The following is a 20,819-nucleotide window of genomic DNA, read 5'->3' as shown; positions in this document are numbered from 1 at the left end:
TGGATCTTAAAAAAAAATCATCCTGAGTAAAATAACCCAGACCCAAAAAGACAAACATGGTATGTTCTCACTTACAAGTGGATATTTCTGTAAAGTAAAAGATCACCATGCTATGGTTCACAGACCCAGGGAGGGTAAGCAACAAGGAGAGCATCAGAGGGGAATGCTCGAATCTCCCTGGGAAGGAGAAATAGAATAGATTTCCTAGGTGAACTAGGGCCAGGTGGGGTTGGGAATAGGAGAGATCAAGGTAGGGGTGGATACTGGCTTAAATGACTGGAATTGGGGGCAGTTTGGGGGCAAGGTGGAAACCTCGTGCAAGGGAAACTCCATGGAATCTGCAAGAGTAACCCTAGCACAGAGTGATGATAGTAATGGGGGATACGGAGCCTGACCAGCCATCTTTGGTATCCAAGCAAGGCCTCAAGGGAAGGATCTGGGACCCCCAACCCGGCCACAAAACCTTCCAACCTACACCTAGTCCTGCCTGCAGAGTGTTCTGGGAATGGAGCCTAGCAGAATCTAGGGGTCCATTCAAGGGAGTTGTACTCCTTTCTTCTGTCTGGCATGTCTAATAAGTTCTTGGGCCTGGTTTTCTTGATATGATTTTGATATTACCCCCCCCCCGTGTCCCTACAGTCTTACCTCACCCCAATATACCCAACAGAAAGCTGACTCCCTTTCTGGTCTCAGGAACAAGTCATTTATCAGTCCGTGATTTACAGGTAGTGCCTTGACAGTTTGTGGTCCACCCAGGGGCTGCAGTCTTCATCCTCCCTCAGAATGGAGTCAGAGCTGCTTGTGAAATGCAGTCTCCCAGGGCAGCCTGAAAAACACTGTTTATTCAATCTGGACTCAGAGTAGGGCACAGTCTGATCTCAGCAGGTCCCCTAATTATACTAGTAATTTAGGCTCAGCATTAAAAACTTTGAAAGTAAAGGCTGGAGTGTTCCCTTCCCTGACCCTGAAGAGTCTGGGCTTTGAGGATGCTGGAGGTGACGATCAGAGACAGCCCAGCAACTTCAAAGAGTCACAGCAGAGCAAGTAGGTAGAGGTTCCTAGAACAAGAAAAGAGGATGTGTTGGTTGAATAAGCACAGAAAGGCAGAATGGAGATTTAGCCAAAGCTACCATCCTTGGGGCATTCAGATATGTGTTACTTTAACTCCTTTGAAAGATTTCAACTGTTGGTATCAGACATGTTCAGTATCAGTCTCACTGTGTACCGCCATAGATACCTGAACAATCTCATTTTATTGTGAAGAGCCTGGACAGACATGGGGCTGACACCCAGCCTTCTTACTACTGGAGAACGTGCATCAGAATTCCTGAGTGTTCTCTAGACCTGGGCAGCATCTAATAGCCACATGGCAACAGGAGAAGCAGGTAGTTTTTCAGTTACATTAACGCCCCACATTTGGCTACACGGTAACCATGTAACTCAAAGCACTTGCCAAGCCAGCCCACCCACCGTGAGGGAACTCGGTACCCAACCATGAGAGGACACAGAGATGTGGCATGCCATGGTTCAGGCATAGTACCCGGGGCTAGTACCTGGTAGACAAAATGAGCCAGATGCCTGCTTAATCCAGGTCCTTTGTCAAGGCTCATGTCTTCTGAACCCAGAGGCATTCTGGACTGAAAACAGAAGTCTAACCTCTGTTAGGCCAGCCCACCAGAGAGCAGTTCTTCCTAGCTGTGTAGACACATCGTGTTGTCAAATGTGTCAACCAGGCCTGGCCGTTGAACTCACTGGATTCTAACTTGCTATGGAGGGCAGATACTAACATACCCTGGGCCTGCCTCAGTGGCCCTTCAGAAATTTCTGGTCTCACCTCTAAGACTGTCAGGCAGGCTGAGCTCCCCAAAGGCAGGCTTTCAAGTACCATTTTTACCTCCAACATGAAACCCTGCTGCCAACTCCCTGATGTTCAGTTTGTCTAACTCTTCAGGACACATCTGCCAGGAGCATTCACCTGACCTGACCTGCTTCTGGGCCAGGGACCTGAGATTTCCTTCCCAGGAAGGCTGGAGGCTGGAACTTTGAACTAACTCTGCAGAGCCTTCTGCCACAGACTTCAAGTTAGCACAGCAGAAAACCAATTCTGGAAACTTCTGAAGTCAGGGGAGAACTTGTGTCCAGGGGGTCAAAGACATACTATAGAACTGAAATGTCTGCACTCACATACATGCATATAAACACAGTCACATACATCAGGGAGAGAGGGAGAGTTTTTTAAAAAGGAAAAAAAATCCAGGTTCAGCTAGTAGTCCTACGAGGAGAGGCAGTTTTGCTTGCCTTGCAATCCGACAGATCTTACTAAGTACCTACATATGCCATCCACTCCAGTACATTGGCATTTAGAAAGTGTCGGCTCCCTTCTCCTTGGTCTCCATAGTAGTTCCGTCTATGATGGATGAAGAAGTTTCAGGGAAAAGAATATTATTTGTTCTTTTTCAATTAACCAAAGCAGACACCTCTGGCATGAAAAGCCAAGGTTTTCCACAAGTAACTGTGCTGAGCTGAGAAAGCCAGGGTTTCCCACGTAACAAAGTAACAAATAACTACGCTAAGCTGAGAAAGCCAGGGTTTCCCACATAACAAAGTAACAAATAACTACGCTGAGCTTCTTCATTCAACATTTTCTTCTGACCTCTCACAACCTGTTGGGAGTCAAAAGCAGCATACAGGTCAGCCTGCAGATGGCTCCAGACTGCTTTCACGAAATACATGACTGCAATCAAAATGTTCCCACTTGCATCTTCTGTGTCAAGGAGTGCCATTTCCCTGGAATTTCACTAAAAACAAAATACAACTTGTGGGAAACGTTGGACAAGGCTTTAACTTGCAGTCATGGTTGTTTATTTAAGCAACACCAGAGAGTTCTTAGATTAACACACCGGAAAGAATGTTGACGTGTCTCACAAGCAAAGCATGTGTGGTAACTATAGTCAGCATGACAGAAATAGGCCACAACATGAAGACCTAATACCAAGGCATTCTAAAGTTGAATTATTGAGAAACTGCACAGAATCAAGTAGGTGGCATGCAAATGAATCCTTTCTGATATGGGAAACTCCTCATGCCATTCATCTGATCTACTCTCAAAGCCTGGTTCATCAAGGGAACCCCAACTGAAAATCCATGCCCTCTCCACAAAGCCGGAATGCCAAGGAGGCATCCATATTCTACTTCCCTTTCTCCTTTCATTTTTCTACACATCTCTTTCTTTCTACTCTTCTCCTAGGCAAAATCAAGGCTGTCAGACTTGAACATAACTTAGAAATGAGTCTCCATTGGCATAAGACAGAGAATCAAAATTTAAATGTAAATGCTTCTCTTGCTCTGTTTACATTGCTGTAACAAAATACCTGAGACTGGGTAATTTACAGCAAACAGAAACTTAACCTGCCTTGACAGTGACTGTATCATTCAGACTGGAGGAACACCATCCCTTACACAACAGAGAAGGGATCAAGAAGAGAGGATCGAGCTCTACACACCAGGCCCACCCTCAAGGATGGAGCCTTCAGGGCTGAGTGGATTCATCATCACAATAGCAACTAAATGTTGAGAGATTTCTGTCCCACTTGGTCCCGCAGCCATTCTGTTCCCAAAAAATACACAGAGGTCTACATTAATTATAAACTGGTTGGCCTAGTAGCTCAGGCTTCTTATTAAATCTTACATCCTACATCTTAACCCATAATTTTTGTCTGTGTTAGCCACATGGCTTGATATTTATTATCAGCGAGGCACTCTCATCTTGCTTCCTCTGTACCTGGGTGATGCTACAGACTGCGTCTTTCTTCTTCCCAGAATTCTCCTGCCTCTACTTCCTGCCTGGTAGCCCCAGCTATACTTCCTTCCTGGCCACTGGTCAATCAGCATTTTAATAAACAAGTACAAGAAACAAATTTTTACAGGGTAAAACCATTGTCCCACAGCACTCTCCCCCTCTTTTTTTTTTTTTCAAAACAAGAACTCTGAATTGAATCTCCCTTGTTTAGCTTTCTTCCTGACCATTACCCATAGCAACTTGTAACCAACACTCTAAACAAAGATAAATATCCATAATCCATTTTTTGGGAATATGGGCATAGTTTTCCAGGCTACTTCCTGCTGATTGGGGGTGCTAATAATCTTATGGGAATCTAAAGAAAATTTAGAATTATGATCAAGTCCTGACTGGAATATCCTGTGAGGCTTGATCATCTCAGGCAGCAGTCTTGAATCTGTTCTGGATGTAGAACTCTGACATCTGGGCCATCTGTTCCTACCGGAGATTTCTCAGGTGGTCTTCCTTGATCAAAACCTGATTTTTCTTAACTCAGATTGAATCTACAGCTTCACATTTCCTGTGGAAACAAAAGCAAAACCTCTTCTCCACAGTAACATACCTTTTGACTTATATTTTAAGGTAAAAGTATTTTCAAAATATATATGTTGGCTTAATCCAGCAGCATTTATAGTCAAATGTCTTTTAGCAGCTTTTGCTCCTTCCTCAGCCATCAAACAATTTAAAGACAACACAATAACATACAGTATCCAGACTCTCTGTGTATCTTTCATCTTTATATGGCTTTATTTTAAATTCATTTCTTTTATTTTTAATTTTTGGCTTTTTGAGACAGGGTTTCTCTGTATCGTTTGCTGTCCTAGAACTCCCTCTGTAGACCAGGCTGTCCTTGAATTTACAGAGATCTGCCTGCCTCTGCCTCCCAAGTGTTGGGATTAAAGGTATGTGCCACCACACACAACTATTCTCTTCCTTTTTTTTTATTTTAAGGACTTTATTCTTTTTCTTTTCTACACATATTTTTAAACACACTGTAAACTATTTAGAGGCTTTTTTGCTTGAAACTATCTTTACTGTATCTCTCTTTTTCTGACCACATGAGTCTTTAATTTGCCAAACGACATGGCTAGGATTAAAGCCATGGCTTTGATGGCTGGATCCAGCCCATTCCTTAGCTTTTTTTCTGAGAATCTAGCCTCATGTCAGAGGTACTGGCCAGAGTCGTGTTTATTGCCACAACTCTATGGAGTTTCAAGGTACCTGCCACCACCAATAAGCATGAGGTCAGCTTTTCATCAATACAAGTGTTTAGGGGCAGGACCTCTTAAAAGAACCACAAGGTTTTGCAGCTAAAACTGAGTCAGGAAACCTCTCTTAAATGGGAGTGCTTGCCTCTAGCAAGCAGAGTCTACCAGAGAAAGTTGTGCTATCAAGAAGCGGAGCTTAACTCTATTCTTTTCTATCTAGACTAACTTCCCAAGCTCTCTCAGGCTTTTAAGTGGATTTGGCCAGCCCCACGTTGGCACGCCATTCTGTTGACCAAGATTTCTGTCCCACCTGGTCCTGCAGTCATTCAATCCCCCCCAAAAATATACAGAGGTCTACATTAATTATAAACTGGTTGGCCTAGTAGCTTAGGCTTCTTATTAGCTCTTACATCCTACATCTTAACCCATAATTCTTGTCTTTATTAGCCATGTGGTTTGATACCCGTCATCAGCGAAGCATTCTCATCGTGCTTCCTCTGCACCTGGATGATGGCTGCAGACTGCATCTTTCTTCTTCCCAGAATTCTCCTGTTCTCATCACCTCAGCTCTACTTCCTGCCTGGCTATCAGTCAATCAGCATTGTATTAAACAAGTTCAAGGGGCACATCTTCACAGGGTACACATTGTCCCACAGTGAAGGACAAATCCCGGAACTGTATTTCAGTTCATTCTGCTTCCTTTCCATCATAAATGACCAGCATTCAAATTAGTAATTTACACCATCCCAGCACTCAGGAGGCAGAGGCAGGCAGATCTCTGTGAGTTCGGGATCAGCCTGATCTCCAGAGCAAGTTCCAGCAGAGCCAGGGCTACAAAGACCCTATCTTCAGGGTGGCACTGGGGTGGGAGTGGTGGATCCAACAAATTAGTAACTTAGTAGCAAAATGATGTCAAATCCTATACTATCAAATAATTGCTGACCTGACCTGACACCCTCATCCTCAGTTAAAAGGAAGAATTCAATCAATCAATCAATCAACCAATGTGCTTGGTGCAGAGCAATCATCAGTCCTCACTGTTGCTGGAGCTTTGGTCACACTGAACTCACACTACTTTTGCTCCAGAAACTCATTACCTGATCCTTTTTCCTGTCTATACTCATTGCCTGGGGCATTGCCCACACTCACTGCACAGAGCAGTCTCTCTGCACATGTCCTGTGTGTTAACCTGCAGCTGTGGCCTCCTACCACCCTGGACTCTTGTGCACACCCACCCAGAGCAGACATCTCAAGCCTGACAAAGCCTGAAGCATGTTCCAACTCTCTGAACCTACCTCTTTCATTTCTACGTTGAAAATGCTAGAAAATCCTACTGGTCAGATGAGTGGCTGATAGAACAATAAATAGGCAGGGTGAGGATTACCAGGGACAATGTAATCAACCTATCAGGTCATTGGCTGGCCACAGTGGGGATCTGGCACTCAGCAACAGCTATAGCCAGGTCCAAGGTGCTGCCCAGTATTCCTGATACTGTGGTCACTTTGTTCATAAACTGGAATAGCTGAACCAAGACACTGGCTCCTGCACCAGAAGGCATTCTCCAAACCCACCTAACTATTCAACGTCTCTGTTGAGATCATCTCTGTTTAACAGTCTGGTCTACAGAGTTCCAGGACAGCCAGGGCTGCATAGAAACCCTGCCTTGAAAGAAGGAAGGAGGGAGGGAGGGAGGAAGAAGGGGGGGGGAGAAAGGGAGGGAGAGAGGTAAGGAAAAGAGATCACCTCTGGTTACTACCAATTTCAAACCACATTCCTTCTAATTCTTGTATCATCCAGTCAAGCTATTGGGGGAAGCCTATGAACTAATACCAGACATTCACCCAAGTACAGCACCTCAGATTCTTCCCACAAGGACAGTCACCATCCTTCAAAGATGTCCCAGCAAGGGGCTGTGGTGCTACAGTATCTGCTTTGATGTGATAACTGTGTGTCACACTGAGCCAGGTCTCCTCTTCATTGTCAATTAATGGTAGGGAACTTGCAAGTGGCCACGCCCACCACACTCTGCACTGTGACACACCACTTAACTACAGTCCTTAGGCATTGACTGAGAGGACATCTGTCAGCTGCACTGACTGAGGACACATCTGCAGCTGCACTGACTGAGGACACATCTGTCAGCTGCACTGACTGAGACGGTGAGAGGGAAGGAGGAAAAGAGGTTGGGAGGGTGGCTGGAGAGAAGACTCAGCAGTTAAAGCACTGGCTGCTTTTGCAGAAGACCAGGGTTCAGTTCTGCACCCACAAAGTTGCTCACAACCATCAGTAACTCCAGTTTCATGGGTCTGACTTTGAGGCCTCGGTGGACACCACATACACATAGTACACAGATATACATGCAGAGGAAATACTCACCTGCATAAAGAAAGAAAATGATCCAACAATAGTTCCACTTAATATATAAAAAAGTACTGGCTCGTTAATATTCCAGTTGTAGACATATCACCATTAAGAAAAAATAAAATTACAAAAATATTTTTTAATTTTTATTGTGTTTATCACTATCAAAACACCCCCAACCCAGAATAAAGTACAAAACAGTAGTGGCTGCCCCCTGGAATGGGCAGGTCGTGGTCATGGCTCACTGCCTGTGGGGGTCACGTGTAAATGTTGCTCTGAATCTCATTTGTTGTCATCAATTTCTTCAGTATTTCTGTGCTTTCAGGAATGTTCTGGAAAGAGAAAAAAGGCTGTCACCAAATACATCCAAAACCCCATACTCACAACAGAGGAGGATGGTACCAGGCACGAGCTGCCTTTCACCTTGTTCAAAGAAAAGGTAAACAGTCTAGTGGTTCAGAGCCCCCGCACCCCCCAGGCTGGAAGGTTGCCCAGATCGACTGGGTTTGACTGTGGGGATCGTCCTGACTGGAGAGGTGTCGGAGAGCCCAGCTCACTGTGGCGACACCATCCCCGGGACAGGTGCTCTGGGCGGCATAAGGAAGGCAGCTGAGCACGAGCCTGTAAGTGAGGCAACAGCCGCCATCCTCCACGGTTTCTGCTTCAATGTCTGCAAAGCTCCTGCCCCGACTTAACTCTGCTGACCGTCAGCACGCCATCTCTCACCCTCCACAGCCCTCCCACAGGGCTCGTGTTCTCCTCACACTCCGCACTCTGCCCTCGCCCACTTCTCACCAAAACATCACCACCTTCTGAAGCCATCACCTGACCCTCTCAGGTGCCTCTTCTAAGGCTGACTTCTTGTTCCCTCCAAGCGGGCCACAGTATGTGCTTCCCAGCATGTGCCTGCCACCACCCAGAGCTTCCCTATCTGTGGGGCCGCCCCAGGTGAGAACCCAAGGTAACTCCTGCATGCCATGCGCTAACTCAGGCCTGCTGTGTCCTATAATAAGCCATGCGCTAAGTCAGGCCCGCTGTATCCTATAAACCATGCGCTAACTCAGGCCCAGTGTGTCCTATAAGCCATGCGCTAACTCAGGCCCAGTGTGTCCTATAAGCCATGCGCTAACTCAGGCCCAGTGTGTCCTATAAGCCATGCGCTAACTCAGGCCCAGTGTGTCCTATAAGCCATGCGCTAACTCAGGCCTGCTGTGTCCTATAAGCCATGTGCTAACTCAGGCCCGCTGCATTTAGTCTTTATGATGATGGCTGAGGTCAGGGAGACAGATGGTTCGGCTGTAATGTCACAAGAACGTGAGGACCTGAGCTGAGATGCCCCAGAGCCACACTAACAAGCACCTGTAATCCCAGTGCTGAGAACGAGACAGGAAGTCTCCTGGGACCCACAGGCCAGTCAGCCTGTCCTAATCCAAAAGTCCAGATCTCCGAGAACAAAGTAAAGAGCACTAGAGGGGGACACCTGCTGCTGACCCGCACTAACTCACACCCACACCGCCACACCCACACCCACACAGTGTCCCTCCACACACTAATTTGTTGTTGTTGTTGTTGCTTTTTGTTTTTTAGACACAGTTTCTCTGCAGCTCCGGAGCCTGTCCTGGAACTAGCTCTTGTAGACCAGGCTGGCCTCAAACTCACAGAGATCCACCCGCCTCTTCCTCCTGAGTGCTGGGATTAAAGGCGTGCACCACCACTGCCTGGCCACACCAATTTGTTTTCAAAAAGAAAACAGTATTCAACAGGGCATTGTAGCACACATCTCTAATCCCAACACTTGGGAAGAGGACAATCTGGGTAACATGGTGAAACACCAAGTCAAACAAAACATTCCCCAGAGCGATCATTATCTTTTTTTTTTTTTTTGGTTTTTTCGAGACAGGTTTCTCTGTGGCTTTGGAGCCTGTCCTGGAACTAGCTCTGTAGACCAGGCTGGTCTCGAACTCACAGAGATCCGCCTGCCTCTGTCTCTCGAGTGCTGGGATTGAAGGCGTGCGCGCGACACCACCGCCCGACGAGCGATCATTATCTTAAGGGCAGGTACTGGAAACGCTAAAAAGTGATTTAAACTAAATGTTCATTTCAAGTTGATATGACGAATGATTTTTTATCTTCAAAACAAGTCTAGATGTTTACTGAGAACACCATCCACAGCGGAAACAACAGCCCTGCCTGCCCTCAGGGACACAGCCCTCAACCAAATGTGAAAAGGAGCCAGTCGGATGCAAACCCAGTGAAAAAGATGCTAAATCTGAAACAACTTAACAGCACTTACTGCTCCTGAAGAGGACCTGGGTTCATTTCCCAGCACCCAGATCAGTGGCTCACAACAATCTGCAACCCCAGCTCCAGGATCCAATGCACTCTGGCCTCCACAGACACTTGCATGCCCGTGGTGCACATAACTCTCACAAGTACATACGTAATTAAAAAACAGTAAATCAATCTTTTAAGAAATAATTATAAATTTCCAAATAAATTAATTGTAGGAACTTTGATGGAGGAAGGTCATTGGTTAAAAAACAAAGAAACTGCCTTGGCCCATTTTATTGGTTAGAACATAGATAGGTGGAGTAAATAGAACAGAATGCTGGGAGGAAGAGGAAGTGAGCTCAGAGACACCATGCTCCCCTCTCCCGGGCAGACGCGACAGCTCTGCTCTCTGAGGCAGATAAAGCACGCGATGAAGCAAGCCGCCGGGTCAGACATGCTGAATCTTTCCCGGTAAGACCGGTGCTACACAGTTTATTAGAGATGGGTTGATCGGGATATCAGAATTAGCCAGTAAGGGCTAAAGCTAATGGGCCAAGCAGTGTTTAAATGAATACAGTTTGTGTGTTGTTATTTCGGGGCATAAGCTAGCCAGGCGGCAGGGGTGCTGGGGATGCAGCCCTGCCACTCATATTACTACAGAACTTGCTATAGAATATTATTCTAGGATAAATTACATTGTTTATGCTGTGGAACATTTGTTTAATGATGCAGAGATGTGTTGAATTCTTTTATGTTGCATTTGTTTAACTCTGTGAAGCTGTGTTACTTTACCTGTCTGAAACACCTGACTGGTCTAATAAAGAGCTAAACAGCCAATAACAAGGCAGAAGAAAGGATAGGCGGGGCTGGCAGGCAAAGAGAATAAAAAAGGAGAAGTCAGGGAAGAAGGGGCAAGAAAAGGGGCCAGGCACACAGTCAGCACAGAGTAAGAGTGAAAGCAAGATTACAGAAGAAAAGAAAAAGCCCAGAGGCAAAGGGTAGATGGATAATTTAAGGAAAGCTGGCTGGAAACAAGCCAAGTTGAGGCTGGGCACTTATAAGCAGAAATAAGACTCCGTGTGTGATTTATTAGGGAGCTGGGTGACAGGCCCCCCAAGAGTAAAAACAACCAACAATAGGAAGGTGTCAAGCAGTCCATCTCTCTCTCCATAGCACACGTAGGATGTGACAGCAGTACCAAAGCAGTCACATATCACAGAACACTGGGGCACAGGTAAGTGCCGCACGGGGAAGCTCCCACCTGTGGCTTAGGGTTTCAGTCTTCCCGCAGCACTTCTTGTCATCCCCCTCCCCGTATCAGCATGGCTATTAAGGGGGGAGCACTGAAATCTTACCTTCACCAAGCATTTCAAGCCACTGGAAGAAAGTACAGGCTTAAAAGCTTCCACAGTGACAAGGTCCAACTTCATCACATCAGTGTAGCACAGATACAGAACTGCGGGGATTTTCCACACTTGGCAGTAGCTCAGAACTACAAACACAGAGGAAAAATGATTGTTTTCTATGACATGATTTTTAAGTGGGACACTTTTAAATAATAAAAGCTGCTTTGGAAAAGTCAACTTTCTGCCTCTTTTAATCAAGGCACCTACTGCCATGTTGATCCATTTATGGGTATCTTCTCTAAAATCAATAATAATTCTAAATAATGTTCTGTAAATATTATCTTATTTTGTATGTCCTGACATCCCATCATAAGGTAAGAATGAATGTATCAGGATAATGGCCACTTGAAGGAGGCACGCAACGTATAATGCATGCTGTTCTCACCCTAGTAACTCTAACACAAAAGGTAAAGCATCTAACAAAGGCTACATACTATCAAATACTAATGTGGGGCCCCTCTGTATGCTCTGAATACCACTGGTGAATGAAGAAACTAGGGCAGGGTAGAGCTAGGTAGGGAAAACTAAACTGAATGCTGGGAGAAAGGAGGCAGAGTCAAGGAGAAGCCATGGAGCACTGGAGACAGACATGTCAGAACCTTGCCAGTAGGCCATGAGCCTCATGATAAAATATAAAATACTGGAAATGGGTTAATACTAGATTTAAGAGCTAGCTAGCAATAAACTTAAGTGATTGGCCAAGCAGTGATTTAAATAATATAGTTTCTGTGTGATTATTTCAGGAGTCTGGGCCAGGAAAACAAAACAAGTGGCTTCCTACTACAAAATACTAACTACTGAAAACAAATGTCAACTTATCCTTGCATAATATGTGTGCCCAGCAGTATGACGGCTAGTAGTGTCCACCTGACAGGGTCTAGAATTACCCAGGAGACAAGCCTCTGGACTATTGAAATCAGATGTAATGTGGCCGCAGCTCCTGCTGCCACGCCTTCCCCGCCATGGTGGGATGTCCCCCTTCCACTGTAAGCCATAACAATCCTTCCTCCCATAAACTACTTCTGCTAGTGGCCATTTTGTCACAAGAGAAGTAACTCATATGTAAACGGCATGATAAAAACATTAAGAGTAACAACCAAGCCAGGCATTGATGGCGCACACCTTTAACCCCAGCACTAGGGAGGCAGAGACAGGCAGATCTCTGAGTTCCAGGACAGCCAGGTCTACACAGAGAAACCTTGTCTCTAAAAACCAAATGAATAAATAAATGTAAAAGCCAAGCTTCAACATCCAAAACTTACTTTGATAAAATTGCCAATTTTCACATACCAAAAATCTGTATCTAACACTGGGTTCCACTTTGAGATTGCAGAACCAAAACAGAAAAGAACTGTGGAAGCACAGAGCCAAGATTCTAAGCTGCTGTCCCAACCGCAATGCAGGGAAATCTAACGTTAAGAAGAGTATCCCACATGCAAGTACCTTCCACACGACTACAACTACTTCAGAAAGGTTACTAGTAAGAGCAGAAGTCATCAGCACAGCCCGACAAAGGGCAAAGGCTGCGAGTTTAGCCCACCTGCTGCAGGCAGATCATGCACAATGTTCGGCTGTTCCAGCAGTGGGCAGCAGGCAGAATCTTTGAATTTCTGAGTTTTTAGGGCTCTCAGGAAAGGAGAAGGAAGGCTGCAGGTGGACTCTGAGGTTTTATACTCGGTGATGTGTCGGCATGTGAGAACTGTTACCTGCATGTTCTTCCTGGGTTGACAGCCAAACACCTACGAGAACAGTGATGATGTTAGACCTCATATTTGCCGTAGTGACCCCCCCAGCAGCAGTGGAGGAGACTGCAGTGCTGCCTTGCCTCTGAGTGAGAGCGGCACTGCCCAAGAGCCATGTGACATAAACTGGTGCAGAGATCACAAGTCAGAACAATAGTGGCCCTAGGACGGCCACCCTGAATAAAGTCACAAGGGCAGAGGCAACATCCCTTCCTTCACTGGCCACTGAGGACACCTAAGCAAATGGTTCTTATGGAATTCAGTTTTGGTTACTGCAGTTGTAGAATCTCAAATTCCAACTGCAGTGTGTGGGTCTGACAGGTCATCAAGAGTCCTTCTACCTTTTATTTAAATTCATGGCAAAATGAAAAACAAAACAAAACAAATAAAAACAGATATTTTGTAAAAAGGATTTCTAAGATAGTACATTTGCCCAAATTTTCTTTTGTTTGCCTGTTTGTTTTCCTCTATTTTTATCTGTCTGCCTACCTCGTAAGTAGCCAATGCTGGCCTCAAGTGCATAGCCCTCCTATGCTGACCTCCCAAAGTTGGCTTTACAAGAGCTGTGTTTAGAAAAGCAATGCACTCCATGGGCTCATGGTCTTCAGTTGGCAGTGCTGTTTGGGGAGGCTACAGAACAGAACATTCAGGAGGCGCAGCCTCAGGGGAAGTGTGTCACTGGGGCAAGCTTTGATGGTCTATGACAGGCCGCACATCAATCCACTGCAATCTTCCCGTGTGAGGATAAAAACGTGACAGCCAACCTCCTGCTCCTCCACCATGTCTCTCTACCACCACGTTTTTCACCACGAGAGAATTTATTTCTGAAAGTGTAAACCAAAATAAACCATGTTCTCTTCCACTTTGATTTTTGTTGGTGTGTTTTTTCACACACACACAAAGTGACTAACAAGTGTGTGCTATCGTGTCTACCTTGTCTGAAATACTTTATGAAATGAGAAAAAGGCTAGTGCCAATCACAGGAATGCCGAAAGTTTCCTATCAGGTACCATAAATGATTTATACTATTAATTTCACTACAAATTTTTGTAAACAAATACTAAAAACATTACCTCTTGCAAACTTGTTATTGTGCACATCCATTTAAGAGAGAAAAATCACACCAGCATAATTTAACTTCCTTCCTATGATAGTTTGGTCTGAACCTACAGTGCTTGACAGCTGTCAGGTTGTATCACTAGGAGGATTGTGCTGTCACTAACAGAGCAAGTGTTTACAAAGAATATTCCTAAGGAACACAACACTGTTAAAAGAAACTGCTTTAACCCTCAAATGGCAGCAGATGCCCATAATCTCAGTACTGAGGAGGTTAAAGCAGAAGAATTTTTGCTCAAGGTCAGCCTAGGCTACTGAGCAAGAATCTAAAAAAAGCAAATAAAGTAAAAATAAATAAATAAATAAATAAAATAAAAAAGAAGGAAGGAAAGAAAAGAAAAGAAAAACTTTGCTTTGAAAATGTCAGCCTGAGGGCCAGAGAGAGAGCTGGGATGTTCCGAGCACTTGTTCTTGCCAAGGACGCGGGTTTGGTTCCCAGGACCTAGACGGCAGCTCCAACCATTAGTGACTACAGTTCCAGGGGACCCGATGTCCCCTACTGACCTTGAAGGGCACCAGGCATGCATATACATATACTACATAGATATGCATACAGGCAAAGCACTCATACACATAAACTATTTTTATTTAAAAGTGACTAATTTTATGTCACTTCAAGTCTAGAATATGGTCATTTTTTCTATAGTACAAGCGTAGTATTTTTATATAACCAGCATCTGCACAATTTAAAAGTAAAATTAAACATTTTGATTTTCTACCCTAGAAAAAATATACCAAGTACCCTGAGTATACGCATATATAACCAAAGACTAGCATGCAGAGCTTTGCAAACAACCCTGTACTTAATGCAGTCACTGATAACTTAATGAATGTCCAATTGCTTTAAAATAGGTACACACCAAAATTCTCATTTCCAGTGAGTTTAATCTTAGCATCTATGTTCAAGTGCACAGGATGTTTTTAGAAGCGTCCTCCTCCCAGCACAGGTGGACTAAAACAGTAACTGCTGAAGGTTCCGGGTCACCATCTATGCTGCACACTATCTGCACATAAATATGAACAATTTGCTTCTATTGAAAATAAGTATATGCCAATGTAGTAACACTTGCACTGTGTGACTATGGACAGGGAGAGTATTCCTAACCCAATCCAAAGCCTTTCGCCTGCCTAATGACAAGCCAAGTGGAGAATCTCTTAACATGGAACTACACTTCACAAATTTAAAATGTAAAACCATAACTTGTGTTTAAACTTGAATCTTATCCCCAAGACATTGTCATATTGTACATGCAAATATTTCAAAACTTTAAAAAAATATAAAACATTTCTAGTTTCAAACATTATTGAAGCCGGGCGGTGGTGGCGCACGCCTGTAATCCCAGCACTCGGGAGGCAGAGGCAGGCGGATCTCTGTGAGTTCGAGACCAGCCTGGTCTACAAGAGCTAGTTCCAGGACAGGCTCCAAAACCACAGAGAAACCTTGTCTCGAAAAAACCAAAAAAAAAAAAAAAACATTATTGAGAAGGCATATTCAATATGCAATCACTGCCCAACTGCCCAAATTACAGTTTTTCTCTCAAATGCAATCACTGTACAACTGCCCAAATTACAGTTTTTCTCTCAAGTCCTTGAGTTCAATTTTCCAAAATGAGGACTTTGTTTTTGTTTTTCAAGACAGGGTTTCTCTGTGTAGCCTTGGCTGGACTGGAACTCACTCTGTAGATCAGGCTGGCCTTGAACTCACAGAGATCTGCTTGTTTCTGCTTCCCACATGCTGGAATTAAAGGCACGTGCCACCATTGCCCAATGTAGACTGTTCATTTAAAAATAAATAAACACTCCGTGATGGTTAGTCTTGTGCCCACTTGATACGCAAGTGAGTCATCTGAAAGGAGGGAACCTCAGTTGAGTATAAGATCTGGTTGTAGAGCATTTCCTTAAATACTGACTGATGGGGAGGGCCCAGCCCACTGTGGTTAGTGTCATCCCTGGGCTGGTGGTCCTAGGATCTTCAGGAAAGCAGCCTGAGCAAGCCATGGGGAGCAAGACAGTAAGCAGCACCCCTCTGTGACCTCTGCATCAGCTCCAGCCTCCAGGTTTCTGCCCTGTTTGAGTTCCTGTCCTGACTTCCTTCAGTGATGAACTGTGATGTGGAAGTGTAAGCCAGGTAAACCTCCCCAAGATGTTTCATTGCTGCAACAGAAACCCTAAGACATACTCCATAACAACTCCTACACTGTTTTCTTAGGGAAACAAACTCTTTCTCATCTAATATTTGGCTGAAAAGTCTAAGAGACAACCATGACCTTGAGCCCACACACCCAACTAACCAGCCAGGACTTTCTTCCTCTTACCTTTTCCAGCCACTGGAACTGTTGATCCTCAGCAATGTAGCAACTACACTGACAAAGGAAAACCTGGAAAGGGAATTTCAAGTGTTCTCAAGTGAAAGTAGACACATCCGGCCCTGTCATCAATGAGCATCATGTAAATACCAGTACCTCACACTGCTCTATGGAGCTCAGAGTCTGCAGGTCATTAGCAATATGTCCTTGAGAGAGACGGTGGTACTCTCCTCCTCTTTTGCCTTCTGGCCTTGTACTCAGTGCGCTGCTCCTGTACGATCCCGCCATAGAGTACCAGGCCTCCCCACCCAGCAGGACTAAAAGCAAAGGGTCTGTCCCAATCACACATTGGAACTTCAGAGTTTCCAAGCCCAAATCAACCTCTTCTCTATGTAAGCTGAGTATTCTAGGCATTTACTCAGCAACAGACGACAACACAGCAGTTTACCCAGAGTCAGGCCTACAATACAGTTAGACCACTGGAAATCACACGACACAAGCACACACTGGCTAAGGAGAGCCTGGATCTCATGCACAAACGACTATGCGTTGAGACTACTGAGTGGAGGCCCACATACCGAGGGGTCTGATTTCAGCTGATAGAACACACAGAAAGCATCTGTAGGGGACAGATGGACAGTGTCCGTTGTTCTGCACCATTCGTTCCAGAGCTTAGCACAGCCAACTTCTTTCCAGACTCCTGAATTCATAACAAACGATGACAAAAATGCTGTGGGGGGGAAAATGTTCATATGAGCTGGTGTCTAGCTATGCAAATTGCATTTCCTACTCGTTACCCCAGAATTTAGAGCTGAAATAACCATTCAGAGCCATCTAACTGGGGAGTGGAGAGATGAATCAGATCAAGTACTGCACCTGTCAAGCCTCTGCCTAGTTCCCAGCACCCACCTCTGGGGACACACAACTGTCTAGAAGTCCAGCTCTAGGGGATCTGATGCCTTCCCCTAGCCTGTACTCTTGTAGACATATATACATAATTGAATTTCTTTTGAAAACCTCTTATTAAAGACTGTCTAATTCAGTGGTTCTCAACCTTCATAATGCTGCAACCCTTTAATACGGTTCTTTATGTTATTGTGACACCCCAACATAAAATTATTTCGTTGCTACTTCATAAGTGTATTTTTTGCTACTGCTATGAATTGTAATGCAATATCTGATATGCAACCCGGTGAAAGGGTTGTTTGACCCCTAAAGGGAGTGTGATCTACAAGTTGAGAACCACTGGTCTAATTGGTCCATTTTAAAGAAAAGAAAAATTGAGGCCAAGGAATGAAATCCTACATCTTCCAGACACGACAACCAGGAACAGGAAAGACAACCTTGTGCACAGACTCTATGCCAGTCTCACATCCTAACATCGTTCTAATACATTTGGGCCTCAAAAAACTGGGCAGTAGTGATACACACCTTTATCCCAGAACTCAGGAGGCAGAGGCAGGCTGAGAGTTTAAGACCAGCCTGGTAGGCCGGGCGGTGGTGGCGCACGCCTTTAATCCCAGCACTTGGGAGGCAGAGGCAGGCGGATCTCTGTGAGTTCGAGACCAGCCTGGTCTACAAGAGCTAGTTCCAGGACAGGCTCCAAAACCACAGAGAAACCCTGTCTCGAAAAACCAAAAAAAAAAAAAAAAAAAAAAAAGACCAGCCTGGTCTACAGAGAGAGTTCCAGGTCAGCCAGGGCTAAACAGAGAAATCCGTCTCAAAAAAACAAAAATAAATAAATAAATGGATAATTAAAACTTGGCCAGCAGACCTTTACATAAGGATGAACAGCTACCCACTGCTTACTTACACTTCTAAGTACAATGGCTACCTTACATGGGCAAGGTCTCTTAACTATAGCTCAAAAGCCATTGAAAATATAAAGGTCTCCACGTGTACTAATATACAAATCTGTTGCATCTAAACTCACATTGCTCTACTGTGAATCTACCAGGTCAATAAATGCATTCAAAGACCTTAGAACTGAAGTGCTCCAAAGTGTCTGCAATTATTGACAGACCACTGGACACCCCCTCAGACTGGAAAATGGGGCCTTGAACTCTAATTCTGAAGCTAAGCATACTTCCTTCAAACCTCATTTTTTTTTATGTTTATTACAAACATGGAAGGAGCAGGCAATCTACTTTACTTGAAATGCATTACTGTGACTGTTTACGACAGGGCTTCAGGTAGCCCAGGTTGGCCTTGAAACTTTTTCACATTCCCCTCTACTGCCTCTGCCTCCTGAGTGCTCAGACTGCATCATGCCAAGCTTATATGCTGCTGGGCACCAAACTCACTTTACCACCTGAGCTGCATACCCAGCTCCTGCTGTGATTTTTTATTTTTCATTTTTTTAAATTTTTTGACTTTTCGAGACAGGGTTTCTCTGTTTAACAGTCCTAGCTGTCCTGGAACTCACTTTGTAGACCAGGCTAGACTAGAGCTCAAAGCGATCTGCCAGGCTGGAGAGATGGCTCAGAGGTTAAGAGCACTGGCTGTTTTTCCAGAGGTCCTGCATTCAATTCCTAGAAATGGTGGCTCACAACTCTCTATGATGAGATCTGGTGCCCTCTCCTGGCAGAACACAGTATACATAGTAAATAAGTCTTTTAAATAAATAAAAAGCGATCCACCTGCCTCGGCCGCCCAGGTGCTGGGATTAAAGGTGTGCACCACCACCACCGCCCAGCATGTCGTGACCTCTCTAAGGTATCAGCACGTGGAGTTTATGCTGCCCTCCTACTCCATTCTTCAACAGCACATCTGTCTTGGTGCTGGCACTTACCTGTTGCATTACTTCCTACTGCGATTATGAACTTGGAGCAGGGATGCTTTTCTAGCAGTGCAACCTCCAGAGATGTTTTTGTCTGTCTTTGGAGAAGCCGCACTTCCCTAACGAGACGAGAGTAAAGTCAACAAGTATTTCACGCTGGGAGAGACGAGTGACAAAGGGGAGGATGATAAACAGACTGACGAAGAATAAATGATATACTATATAGAGATGGATGGATGGAGGAGAGACAGATGAGGAACAGAAGGGCCGCAGACATGTTATTTATGTAGACAGGTGACAGGCAGGTGCCGCATACACATATAAACATGTATGGATGGGTGATATAAGATACAGGTGGATGGATGTGTGGGAGATGCATAGATGGATGGATATACGGTCTTAGATGAGAGTACCCTTACAAGTGAGAAAGGTACACGCTGTCCTTTTATAAAATATATACTACAGTCTTAAAGGAAGAGCAGACTCAATCAGCGGGCAAAACTACTGCAAACTTCATACTGTCCCCGTGACACAGCCATGCCAGCACCCCTAAGAGCCAGACAGAGACCCCAAAAAGACTAAAAGCAGGTCAAACACTCCTGCCAGCAAAACGCAAATGCAGATGAGGAATGAACACAGTAAATGGCTGCATGGGAACACCATCGGACAAATCAGGACTCACAGGAGTGAAAAATGAAGAGGGCGCTGAAGAAAACAAAATGAACTGTTGAAAGGGTTTGTAGGTGGTGCAAGCCGCTGGAAAATAGAATTTCTGGAAAAACTAGGTGAGTTTGACTGTGGCCTGGTATGATGTTGAAAAATCTGTGATTCGCATACTTAGGGTTGGGAAGGTCCTAAGTTGCCAACACAAGCATGACGACCCAAGTTCTGATCCCTGGACCCACCTAAAAGCACAATGGTTCTGGGGAAACGAGAGACTCCCTAGGGCTTGGGGTCCAGCCAGTGCAGAACAACAGTGAGCTCTGCGTTCAATGAGACACGTCCCAGGAAGAAGGTGGAAAGAGCCACAGGACACCCAACTTCAACCTCTGGCCCCAAACACACACACAAAACAGATGTGTAGGAATAAAAACAGCATGCTTCGGGGAGGCAGCGGGAGAGCCGTGACTGGAGCTGCGTAGGAGACCTGGCGTCTGTGTGTTTAAATACAGAGCTTCCCGCTGACACACGGTGTGACCTCAAGCGTGGGATGGATGGAGTCGGTGTCCCGCGTAACGCTCGCCCGGCGGAGTGGGCCTCCCCGGAGCCTGACCTCTTCCGCGCCAGCTGCCGCCGGACCTCCTGGTCCTCCGGCGTGTCCCGCCTGCTCTGCTCCTCTTCCTCCTCCTCCTCCTCAGTCCCAGCTCGGCACGGCGCCTTCACCACCTCACCGAAGAACGTGGCCGCCATGCCCACTCAGCACCGCGCCGCCCGACGGCGCCTGCGCGCCCGAGACTGGCCACGCCCCCTACAGTCACGCTCCCGTCTCGCTTCCGGGCAGGGCCACGCCCCCGGCCCTGGAGCTTCCGGTGCGCTGCGCGGCGGGGCTCCGGCTCCCGAGCTAGTGGGAGCGGAAGCCGACTCTGAAGGCCTCCTGTCCGGCGGGCCCGACCGTCCCGGCGCCGCCCCTCGGCTTCCCTCAGCTCCAAACCCACGGCCCACCTGGGAGGACCCACTCGCTGGGGGAAACTGCGCGGACGGAGGGCAGACCGCTTCAGGGGTGGTGGCCGTTTTAAAGAATATACAATGTTTTCTATTTTAATGACCTTTCATTGACAAGCAAAATGTGTGA

At 45.5% G+C, this 20,819-nt stretch overlaps 1 protein-coding gene across 2 annotated transcripts; it reads right to left on the bottom strand.

Moving 5' to 3' along the window:
• Window positions 1-7,540: 7,540 nt before the first annotated feature.
• On the bottom strand, window positions 7,541-20,479 carry Psmg1 (proteasome assembly chaperone 1). 2 transcript variants are annotated; one of them, XM_041673085.1, is made up of 7 exons: window positions 20,301-20,479; window positions 19,040-19,146; window positions 16,827-16,978; window positions 16,258-16,320; window positions 12,625-12,823; window positions 11,034-11,170; window positions 7,541-7,739 (listed from the first exon to the last, which is right to left on the bottom strand). In XM_041673085.1, the coding sequence occupies exons 1-7, from the start codon at window positions 20,435-20,437 to the stop codon at window positions 7,665-7,667; spliced, it is 870 nt and encodes a 289-aa protein (XP_041529019.1). In that variant the 5' UTR covers window positions 20,438-20,479; the 3' UTR covers window positions 7,541-7,664. The 2 variants fall into 2 exon arrangements, with proteins under 2 accessions (XP_041529019.1, XP_041529020.1); XM_041673086.1 differs by lacking the exon at window positions 20,301-20,479 and adding an exon at window positions 19,933-20,282.
• Window positions 20,480-20,819: the final 340 nt, after the last annotated feature.

Source organism: Microtus oregoni, unplaced genomic scaffold (genome assembly GCF_018167655.1).
Source record: "Microtus oregoni isolate MIOR12 unplaced genomic scaffold, Mior012 000023F_ref0000262, whole genome shotgun sequence".
Classification (NCBI taxonomy): domain Eukaryota; kingdom Metazoa; phylum Chordata; class Mammalia; order Rodentia; family Cricetidae; genus Microtus; species Microtus oregoni.
The sequence above is the reverse complement of the archived record's forward strand: the minus strand, read 5'-3'. Positions and strand labels throughout refer to the sequence as shown.